This window comes from Mizuhopecten yessoensis, unplaced genomic scaffold (genome assembly GCF_002113885.1).
Source record: "Mizuhopecten yessoensis strain PY_sf001 unplaced genomic scaffold, ASM211388v2 scaffold10847, whole genome shotgun sequence".
In the NCBI taxonomy this organism is placed as follows: domain Eukaryota; kingdom Metazoa; phylum Mollusca; class Bivalvia; order Pectinida; family Pectinidae; genus Mizuhopecten; species Mizuhopecten yessoensis.
This window is the reverse complement of record NW_018408751.1, coordinates 436,384-448,343: the sequence shown is the minus strand read 5'-3', so window position 1 is coordinate 448,343 and position 11,960 is coordinate 436,384. Positions and strand designations below refer to the sequence as shown.

At 36.7% G+C, this 11,960-nt stretch overlaps 2 protein-coding genes across 4 annotated transcripts in view; one reads left to right on the top strand and one right to left on the bottom strand.

Moving 5' to 3' along the window:
* Window positions 1–730: 730 nt before the first annotated feature.
* Window positions 731–7,154, bottom strand: LOC110462923 (protein DJ-1-like). Its single transcript, XM_021517165.1, has 5 exons — window positions 6,973–7,154; window positions 5,920–6,081; window positions 3,612–3,681; window positions 2,986–3,072; window positions 731–2,749 (listed from the first exon to the last, which is right to left on the bottom strand). Exons 1-5 carry the CDS (start codon window positions 7,054–7,056, stop codon window positions 2,589–2,591), a joined length of 564 nt encoding a protein of 187 aa, XP_021372840.1. The 5' UTR covers window positions 7,057–7,154; the 3' UTR covers window positions 731–2,588.
* A 221-nt stretch (window positions 7,155–7,375) lies between these two features.
* Window positions 7,376–11,960, top strand: part of LOC110462929 (forkhead-associated domain-containing protein 1-like) — a 42,527-nt gene continuing 37,942 nt past the window's right edge. For all 3 annotated transcript variants that reach the window (XM_021517176.1, XM_021517177.1, XM_021517175.1), the window contains exon 1: window positions 7,376–7,714. In XM_021517176.1, the coding sequence (XP_021372851.1) occupies window positions 7,619–7,714 (96 nt within the window). In that variant the 5' untranslated portion in view covers window positions 7,376–7,618. The remainder of the gene's footprint in view (window positions 7,715–11,960) is intronic.

The following is an 11,960-nucleotide window of genomic DNA, read 5'->3' as shown; positions in this document are numbered from 1 at the left end:
TTAGTGTGCCAGGTTACAAAAAACAGTTAAGGAGGAGTTGCACTTACAAGGTTTCTGGAGCAGAAATTAGTTTCAAGGGCCATAACTCTAGGAAAAATTGTGGAATCACCAATCCCTAATTCATGCACATCTACATTTGATGTACTTTCAGAGTCAAGTTAAAAAAAAGTTTAGGAGGAATTCCGCTCACAAAGATCATGATTATGAAAAACAGACAGACAGTGCGATTCCTTTACCCCCCTCCCCCCCCCAAAATAGAAAGAGAAATAAACAACTTTGTAAAGTATAACTAATGAAAATCATATAAAGGAACCTAAAGATGTTGTAAGATAATTTCTCTATTTAGAAATCAGGTTCTGAGGAAACACCACTTACAAACCGTCCTTCTTTATAAAATACTTGTACGTCGGGGTAAATCAGCCCCCAAACAACACTGTATTTGCACATTTAATTATTACCATTAACTTAAAACAAATAAATCATGCAAGCAAATCTGATATCACACATGATAGTTTGGAATTACTGTATACTTAAAATGCACATCAGAAATAACAGTATGTGCATATTGTTTCTGATGAAATGTATTGAGTCAACTCAATCAAAAGATAAAAGTGGCGGTCTACCAGAGATGTTGAATGTCTTGGTTATTTCTTTACACTGTACGTATTATCTAGTCGGTATTATCTGACCAGACAAAGTACTACACTAACCCACAAATAATCCAACACACTTTCCATGATCCAATACATTTAATGTATTTAAGATATACAGAAAAAGTCACATCACAAAACAGGCAAGAGATTTTAGACAACTTCTGTTGTATTGCTGTGTAACAACCACAGCTGAAGGAGAGATCATATTCCATACAGATTACTTAAAGAGTTATTTAGAGTAAGCACCTGAATGTTAGTTAATTCTATGGTAGTCAAAATTTTACCAATAACATAACACACAGTAGACCATCACTCTTATAAGTCAAGTAACCTAAAACCTAAAGGTTACCCGACATCAAAATTATGTGTAGTATGATAGCACCCAACAATATGGCCAGTGATGATTTTGTTTACAACATTCCAAACAGTTTGACCAGTTAGAGGAGAGTGGAGCATTTTACGAAACAGATTCAGACCTTAAGATCTAGCTGCTATTATTGTCTGATAAGCCCTTATTCACCCCTGAAATTTCATAATGAACTATTCCAACATTTGAATTGGTTGAGCTAGGGCCTGTCTGTTAATGTGGAACTAACAGTTTGTCTGTTTTTAAATGTATAAATCCTGGCGGACCTGCAAATGTTTATGCAGGCCTGGGCCTTGTAAGGCTTTGTCAAGGCTTGTCTTAAAGCAGTATCAGATTACTTAGTCTGACATTATTTCTTAATCTGGTTCAGCCATTTGGACTGCGATAAACGAAACCCGAGTTAAAATGTGTCTTTAGGGGTAAATGAGTTAATAGCACTAGACCTTAAGGTATTTAATTACCCTGCATAGGTACGAACAGCGTTGTATTCAATACATATAAGACTTGACCAAGTCTACAGGCAAAACAAAGTTTTGACTGGAACATAATGTGTTATTAAACCTGACAATCCAAAAATCAACATTCCTGACAAAAATATTAATGCAACTGAAGGGAGACAACCACTCTGAACATACAGAATAAATTATTATAAGCTTCTACAGTATGCCAGAGCTAAATGTATAAAAATAGGATTACACAAGATTTTATTATCTGACAGTAGATGCTGAATTGGTAGACATTATTTGATGAAACTGTTTTTACAGGATCCTAATTACAGAGCGATCTCTTCAGAATGTGGTTTCAAAGTGGTGCTTGATTGTTGTACAAGAACACTCAAGTCTTTGTATTACATGTTTTTAACAAGATACGGTAGACTGAAATCCAATCAAAACAGACATTTGTTGTCTCAATGCAAATTATACATAACTTAAAATTTGTATTTGCAGTGTTTTTATTCGTTAGTTTGGGATGGGACCTTTTAGCCTCATTTTAGGAAGAAAACACATGTATACCAATTGGGAAGGTAACTTTCAGGAGTAAACTGCAAATTTTGGGAATAGGACATAAGTATAAAACAGTTTTAATTGAGAATGGGGCCCATTATTCCCAAAAGTCGCCCCAAAAAACCAAACCCACTGATTTTTATTTTTTTAATTAATACAAATTAAAATGTTAGCTTTGTATAGATTTTAAAGAATTGCGTTTGCAGCAGCACAAACTTAAACTTATTGGGGCATGAACTCCACAGAAGGAAACAATGATAATTTTCATACATGCTGTATGACAGATATACCAAGGTAATGGCAAATACAACCAAAATAAAGAGTGTCCAACTTGAACAACTTTTCAAAGAGTAAATTAAAATACATCCATGTAAATCTTTACATCTTAAGCTAAAACACTCCTGCAAGGATCATTCGATCACAAAGATGGAGTCTGACTTTTCCTTTAAAATTATGGTCCAGCCATCGATCCTGTCGGCATAAATGGAAAAACATGTTTGGCAAGATTTATCTCCCTTAAATTTGTTATAAACTTTTGTATAGTTGTAGGCTGTCAGAGAAAAATTACATCTTCACCAACATGGGGGGTATCAAAGAGTCTGCCTGTTCCTTTCCTTTCAAGTTTTCAACAATTTTCAGTGCAAATTCAAAACAGGTTCCGGGGCCTCTGCTGGTGATAAGCTTCCCATCCTGTACCACTCGTTCCTCTACATAGATGTATTTACCTAGCAAAATAATAATCAAAGTAATAATTTGAGGTATATACCGCTTTATCACAACCTAGTTCGTAGGTCGTCTCCAAGCAGCTCACAACTTATTATCCGTGGTCATAGGGCCTTATTTTTCAACCAAAACATTTGTGATAAAGCAGCGCAGTGCAAGACTGTATTTTAGCATAGTCTACATTAACAAGTTGCATAGGGATGTCATATCTTCAGAACTGTGGGAAAATAAAACCAACCAGAAGCTGTCAACTGGTCCTTGACTCCAGGATGGGAAGTGAGTTTTTTTCCTTTACAAACTTCATGTTTCAAGAGAACTGTTGGTCCTACAACATATAAATAAGGATATACAATAAAAAAAGGGGCAGATCTGCAATGGCTGACCTAATATGACAAAACAAATATCAGAAGAGTAACTGTCTTTCATGGTTGCTTAAAGGATTTCTATTAAATATTTAAATTTGATATACATGTAGTGGCTGATATTGTTACGAAAAATAGGATAACATCAAAGTTTAATATAAATACATGTACATCAAATTATTTTATTGTGTGAATGAACATTCTCATCACGGAAAATACGACCCTTTAAAATGAAACTGTTTTGTTGATGATAAAAGAACAAGAGGCCTAGAGGGCCTGTTTCCTTCACCTGGATATTTACGTAAGAACACAAAATCTTTCTGTTTCCTACACAACCTAGGCTTATCAATTCAGCAATTATATGGTTAGTATGCTTAAACTATGCCAAATAATAGAATAAACATGGTAACATCGAAATCTGAAATTTAATTAAACCAAATAAATTGTGAGTAATTTACACCATTACACCATGCTCTGTCATTTAGCGACTTGATTTGGATACCTGCACAGACAGCAGCAATGTATCTGTCCGCGTTTTCCTGATCCTGAAGAATCTTCTTAACTTCAGCTGACTAAAACAGAAATTCAAGGATGTTTAATCAGCATCACTACATGAATATAAATTAAAACTTTGTTAAAAATGTCCTTTGTTTCACCTGCCTCCTGTCTCTCTAAAGACAAGGTAGAGCCCCATTTGCCCAAGGATGCTCCAGACCAAACTTTTATTTGAAAATGAAAAGGTAAAGGACAAACATCAAATTGAACATGAAAAGCGTCTAATAGGTGCCTTATATCTTTCGGAACAGACCAACATCTTTCAGATATCTATAATAAATCTTTCAGATATCTATAATAAATCTTTCAGATATCTATAATAAATCTTTCAGATATCTATAATAAAATTGTTGAGACATTAAGGCTAAAGTAAGCAAGTGTAAGGTATCTATAATTCATTAATATCCTATATTGCAATTTTTCTCCCCTGTTCTAATTTAATGAAAAGAGAAAAAACAAGAGTATCAAGGGGCGGAACAATATACGCCCGTCGAATGCCATATAGTGTTATTGTTACTGAAATGAACAAAGGGCAATAACTTTTGCAAATATCGTTGAATCAAAATTCTGTTAAGGGAGACACAACTTCATATCATGATTATAATGTATACCAAGTTTCAAAGAATTTCGTTGAAAAATGTAGGAGGAGATTGCCGGACAAAAATCAAATACTGAAATAAACAAAGGGCAATAACTTTTGCAAAAATTGTCGAATCAAAATTCTTTTCACGGAAACACCACAACATATCATGATTATTTAGCCTACTAAGTTTCAAAGAAATCCGTCAAAAAATGTAGGAGGAGATCTCTGGACATAAAATACTGAAATGAACAATGGAACAAGAGGCCCAATGGGCCTGCATCGCTCACCTGGTATAAATCTCACACTTGTAACCTTAAAAGTGATCTAAAATAAAGCTACAGGCAAAATAAAATATCAGTATTTATGATTAAAATTCATACAAAGAACCTGTAATTTTTTTTTTAAACATTTCACCCCTGTGATTGAAAGTCGAACAAAGTCATTATTTTGAACAAATTTTATAGCCTTTCATCTCAGGATGCAACTTGCAAAGTATCAACCTCCTGGGACCTATGGTTATTCAGAAGAGGTCGTTTAAAGATTTTAAACAAATTTGACCCCTGTGACCTTGAATATGGGTGAAGGTCATTCATTTGAACAAACTTTGTAGCCCTTCATCTCAGCATGCTACTGGCAAAACATCATCACCCTGGGCATTTTTGATTATTCAGAAGAACTTGTTTTAAGTTTTTAACATATTTGACCCTTGTGACCTTGAATATGATTCAAGGTATGCTACTGACTAAATATCATCACCCTGGGCATTTTTGATTATTCAGAAGAACTTGTTTTAAGTTTTTAACATATTTGACCCCTGTAACCTTGAATATGGGTGTAGGTCATTCATTTGAACAAACTTTGTAGCCCTTCATCTCAGCATGCTACTGGCCAAATATCATCACCCTGTGCATTTTGCTTATTCAGAAGGAGTTGTTTCATGTTTTTCACATATTTGACCCCTGAGACATTGAATATAGGTGAAGGTCATTCATTTGACCAAACTTGATAGCCCTTTACCCCAGCATGCTACTGGCCAAATATCATCGCCCTGTGCATTTTGGTTATTCAGAAGAAATTGTTTAATGTTTTTAACATATTTGCCCCCTGTGACCTTGAATAAAGGTGAAGGTCATTCATTTGAACACACTTGATAGCCCTTCATCTCAGCATGCTACTGGCCAAATATCATCACCCATGGCATTTTGGTTATTCAGAAGAGGTTGTTTAAAGGTTTTTTAAAACAATTGACCCCTGTGACCTTGAATATAATTGAAGGTCATTCATTTGAACAAACTTTGTAGCCCTTCATCCCAATTTGCTTCTGGCCAAATATCATCACTCTAGGCCTTTTGGTTATTAAGAAGAAGTCGTTTAAATTAAATTATTGACGCCAGACGCCGGATGGACGCCGGATGCCGCGCCACGGCATAAGCTCACTTTGCACAAAGTGCCAGGTGAGCTAAAAATTGTTGAATTCAAATTCTTTTAAGGGAGGCACAACTGCCTATCATGATTGTAATGTATACCAAGTTTCAAAGAGATCAGTCGAAAAATGTAGGAGGAATTGCCGGACAAACAAAAGTTTACACCGGATGGACGGACAACCCCATACCATAATACTCCCGTCAAAATTGACGGGCGTATAAAAATGTTGACAACAATTGGCACCTACTTCAGCCAGTTTCGTTGCCCCACCTCCTCCTCCAGGACAGACAACCACATCATAGGGTGCAGACTTCTTGGCTTCTTCCAAGCTCATGTCTGGGACAAGCTTGACATTTCTAGAACAAAGTACAGCATCGCTTCCAGCTAGTCCCGCTAGTGTCACTTCTATCTGTAACACATTACAAAGTAATTAACTTCAAAACATTTTTAAATGAAATGACAATCTCATAAAATTTGAAATGTAAAAAGCATCAGCTTACAGATACAACAGGTGCCTGCAACTCATATTTTTACTATGTAAATATGTGAAAATATAAAATAGCCCGCCTACCAAACTAAACATATAGTAGGATAGGCAGGCTATTATATATGGCAGATGAAGGCACCTGCATGTGCATACTGTAGTGCATAGACATATATTAGTTAACAGCTAGTATCAAAGGAGTCTGGCGTTTTATAATTATAACTGTAGCGGACCTGGACTGGGTTGATCGTGGGCGACCAAGTAGCTCAATTGGTTAGAATGTTCGTCTAGAGTTCGGAAGATCACAGGTTCGAACTCAGGTTTGGCCATGCATTTTTCTTCTCCTGATAAAGTGCTGCATGTTACCAAACCTTACTTTAAGCATTTGGTGTATGCCTGGCAAGGGGATACCCAAACCTGGGTTGTAAATAGCTGTGTCTTCGGGACGAAGACTTAGAAAAAGGAGGGAGAAATGTAGCGGACTGGGTCGATCAACGGCGACCAGGTAGCTCAATTGGTTAGAACGTCTAGAGTTTGTAAGGTCCTGGGTTCGAACCCTGGTCTGGCCACAGGGGTTCGCAACAATTAAATTGTCTGAAATGCACATATGCTATATTGAATGGGTTACAGCACACATTATGTTAATTCCTGTAGGAACTCGATCTAAATCAGAGATTTATAACGATAAATCTCTGATTTAGATAGAGTTCCTAAAGGAATTAGCATTATGTGTGCAGTGAGTGACCCATATCACTGTATTTGAGACATTTGTAACGAACCCCTGTGTTTAGCTTTTTACTAATACTGAAAACTTGCCCCGCCTCTTCTCAACACATCAACGGTTATGACAGTTTCCATTTCCTCCGCACCCTCAGCTAGTAGCACCAATGCATTCACCATTGTTCTACTTTCAACAGTTCAAAGCTAAATTTCTTAGTAAAACTTTGCAGACGATGCCAAGGTGCCCCAATTAGTGATCTTGGTCTCTGTAAAGCTTGAGTTTAATTAAGCGTTTCATTGATCGAGGATGCAATACTCTCTAAAATGTCATTAATTTTGTTTTTGAATAACGAATAACAGACTGATTAGTCTTTATGATTTAAGTCAATCAATATAACAGTGACATAAATACAATATACTATTTGATCGAAGTCTTGTCTATGTAATGTTTACGCACTGTCACTAGGTTAGAGGGTAAAGTTGTTTGGTTGTCATGTTTGTTTGGGCATGCGTGACTCCTCGCGCCGACAGTAAACTAACGAAAACTTGTTGATGCAAATGAGGGATAAACAATTGATGCTTTGATGAATAAGATATCCACCTTGTCGGAATGAAGTGTGGTTCCTGCTTCAACTACACATAACGGAACCTCATTTGATTAATGGATGTGCTGAAGGTAACGCGCACCTGTCAATAATCGTCTTCAGAAAGTCCATATTTTTGTGAAGTTACCGTGTCAACGATGAAAGCCTTTTTGAAAGGAAGTGACAATACAGTGTTTCCACTGTCACCAAAAGTGACAACACTTGGACGTGAAGGATGTGACATTCAACTACAGGTATAACTCACTTTTGATTCCCCAAATACTGATATTTAAACATCCACACGACAAAACATCATTTATACCCCCATCCCATTGCCGCCTCATCAATCAGTGTCATCATTTTCACAATTGTCATTTTCAAAGAGATTTTACCAACTCCCTGATTAGGGAATACTCTTTGTCATAAGTTCCTTTATGGTAACAGTTGATGTCCTTCTACAGCATATTACTGTATCGGAACTCCATGGACTGTGTCGCTCGTCTGTGACCAGGTATACGTCTTGTCCATGTAAATATTGGTTGGTTCTGGGTACAAATCATTGTCTGGTCATGCATTTTTCTTCTTCTACTACATTTGGTGCCTGTGATCAACTCCTGTTTCAGGCATTTGGTGTATATGCTTTGCAGGGGAATACCCGAACTCGAGTTGTAAATATAGTTGTGTCTTTTGGTGCAAAGACTTTTAAGAAGGGAGGGGAAGGGGTGTAGTAGTCATGATAATAATAATATACAACATTTATATAGCGCCCTATATAATTTGTAAAATTACTCTAAGGCGCTTTACAACATATGGATAATAGTAATTGTTATAATTGTGAAAACAAACAACAAAGGCTTGCAATCACTTTCATACATTTAACAAGCAATGTGCACATAATTGAACAAATAAAAGGGTGGTATTTACATGACGTCTTTGCAAAGATTCTAAAATGCAGACGTGAAGAGGTGAGTTTTTATGTCCCTCTTGAATTTGGCCAGGGTATTTGACTTCCTAATAGCAGATGGTAAGCTATTCCACAACGTAGCCGAAACCCTCCCAAAGCATCTGTTTCCGTAGGTCACAGTACGAGATTTTGGGACACACAACAAAGATTCTGACTCCGACCGCAGTGATCTTGACGGCTGATACAGGGTAACAAGCTCCTGTAGGTACTGAGGAGCTGTTCCATTCAGTGCCTTGTATGTGTATACCAGAATTTTGTACTGCGACCTGTATCGTACAGGTAACCAGTGCAACGAATAAAGCGCAGGTGTGATGTGCTCTCTCTTTCGAGTACGAGTAACTAGCCGTGCTGCAGTGTTCTGAACCCTCTGCAGACGACTAGTTAGTTTGTCAGATATACCACAGAGCAGGGCGTTACCATAATCCAACCGAGAGGTAACAAGTGAATGCACCAAAATCTTGCATGCATCTGCAGTTAGAAACTGCCGAATACAGCCGATGTTCCTGATCTGGTAGTAACAGGATTTGGCAATAGCGTTCACTTGTTTCAGAGAACATCTGAAGTAGTGGAACATCATCGGCAAAATCATTTGTAGAGTGTCTGTTTAGAGATTTGAAGGTCCTGGTTTTGAATCCCGGCCAGGTTGTGCATTTATCTTTCTCCTATTACACCTGTATCAATATAGTATCTACATGCATAAGTATATAAAATACCAGCTCCAAAAAGTCCACCTGTGGACCCTCAAAGGATAAGTTATTGGGATGACCCTGACAACTTTGGTGGGTTATCCCAATATTATTTTTCCATTCCAGAACTGGAATAACATCCAACCTTGAGCGACCAGGTAGCTCAATTGGATAGAGTGTCCGTCTAGAGTTGGGAGGTCCTAGGTTGGAATGCCTATATATAGATACTCTGTCACCTGCATAGGCTGCATACACACACACATGCATGCATGCATACACTACACACATGGAGGCACGTCCTTAAATGACCTTAGCTGTTAAAAGGACGTTAAACAAAATTAAACCAAACCAATCCTGGTCTGGTCTTACATTTGTCCTCGCTTACTACAGTGGTGTCTTGACGAACCCTTGTTACAAGTACCGTATATATGCTTGGCAGGGGGATAATCATACCAGGGTTGTAAAAAAGTGTTGTTTCTGATTGGAAGACTTAGAAAAGAAGGAGGAATATGGCGTATAATACAAATAAAGCTACCTGGTCGCCTTCAAAGCACCCATAAATGTGTTCGAATCCCAGTCTTGCCATTCCTCTTTCCTCTCCTTTTATAGTACATTTGTATTTACTTATCCAGAACAGAAGCAGACAGTGTTGATCCTCATTGACCATGCATATATTATTGTACTAAAAAGATAGCTTCATCCTTTAGTCTTTGCCAAAACTGATGCACTGCATGTACATGTCAGTCTGTCGGTTAAAAAGTACAAATTGTAGATCTGAAGTAGGTATAGTGTGTTTATCTTAAGCTCATTTAGATGGGTTTAGTTAAAATTTCTTTCTTTTCTGTTACTTTTTCCATCCCTGGCACTAAACCTTCTTCTTTCATTAAAAAGTGTAAATTTCTAGGTAGGAATAGTAATTGCTTTGTGGCTTGCCATACACATCACCATACCATTCCCTTGAAGTTTAACCCATTCAACCGTAAAGTCACATTTGAACCTTAATTACCATGTATCAAAGACTGGACGAGTCCAGTTTAGATATGCATGGGTGAATGTGTTAACAATAAATTAAACCTCTAATACTTTTTTTCCCAAATATTTTTGGAAACAGACATGTGTTTTTTTGTAAGCTTCTCTGGCTCCTATACTGGTCAGTAATGGTCATCTTCGATTGATAGTGGACATCTCTTCACATGGTCACTTGACACATCTCCAGTGACACTCATGCATTGTCTCTTAAACTGGCATATATATAGCATATTGGTCAATGTTGTAAAATGATCACCTCTACATAACAGTCACTTCTGTATAAAGTCCCCTTTGTATAATGGTCACCTGTCTGTAATAAGCGCCAATAGATCTGTATAATGGTCATCACCATAAATCCTGCTTCAAATACCCCTATTTTCCATTACTTGACCCCTAAATTCTGAACACCTGTGTCCCCATGACCCCCTGAAATGAAAATTCCAGCCTCCAAATTTAGATGTATATGGCTTAAAGCAATAAATACTGAAAATAACAATTTATGAGGACCCCAAAAATTGATCTAGGACCCCCAATTTTTAATCAAGGGGGTCCCAAGGACTTGCAGTCAAAATGGGATGTAAAACCCTGACCATATGACCTCTCAGGTTGTCTACCGTTCTAATAGCCCCAAGTCCAAGGCCAGTTGATTTTAGATCAGGGCCATTGATGATTTTTTATTTAAATATTTACAACAAAAATATAGGTTGGGCTAGGAGAACTGTTCAAAACTTTCCTGCAGGCACTAATTTGAATTACTTACAGAAATAACTTTGTATATGGGTCACTTCTCTATATAATGGCAATGATTGTTGTATACGTAGTATGTACATGTTGTATGAGAGATATAATGGGTTCTCAAAGAGTGGGGGAGTCCCATAGGAAAAGCATGAGTCCAAGACTCTGATAGCTGTGTCCCAAAACTTACTGTAATAATCATTTCTGTGTATTTATCACCTCTGTATCATACTTGCCAAATTAACTTTTGAAATTGCCATGGGGGAGATTGTGTGTGATCAAAATTAAAACCATAGATAAAATGTGTGTATATTATACCTCCTAGAAACAAAATAATTCTTTAAACTAACATTTTGACTTATTTCATTAGATCCTAGAATGTAGGAATAGTTTAGCAAGTTCACTGGTTAGAATTCATAAGAAATTTAAGGGTCCGAAATTGGGAGTCTCCCTCCTTAATCGGAAGAATTGGCAAGAATGCTGTATGATAATCACCTCTGAACAATGGTGACCTTTGTATAACAGTAGGATTTAAAAAAAAATCTACTAGCCCAACCAATATCTTCCTAGTATAAATATCAAAAGTTTTGACTTTTTACTAACATAAAATGTACTAGCCCTAGCTATATATAGATGTCAAGCTATTGGAATTCCATAACATTATTAACTCATTCACCCCTCAAGACACATTTGAACCCTTTCCAATTCAAAGGTTGGAATAGTTCATTATGAAATTTCAGGGGTGATTTTGGATGTGTCTTGAGTAGTTTTACAACAATATGATATCAAATATATGTATATAATACAATTGACTTTTACCTATATTTTTCACTTTACTGACTTTGGTTAAACTTTGCATTAAACGTTTAGCTCCATTCCCATCAAAGTGGATGCAGGGGATTTATGTGTGTTTTGCAAAAATTGTCTCAATCTTCCTTTCATTTTTTAGAGGTGCCATTATTATATAGTCAAGTCAAGTCAATTTTGTTAACGTGTCATATATCACAATTACATCGTACAAGTTTATAGTTACACAGTATAAAAACATATAGTTACATAACAGGGATCAATCATCTTAATGTAAAA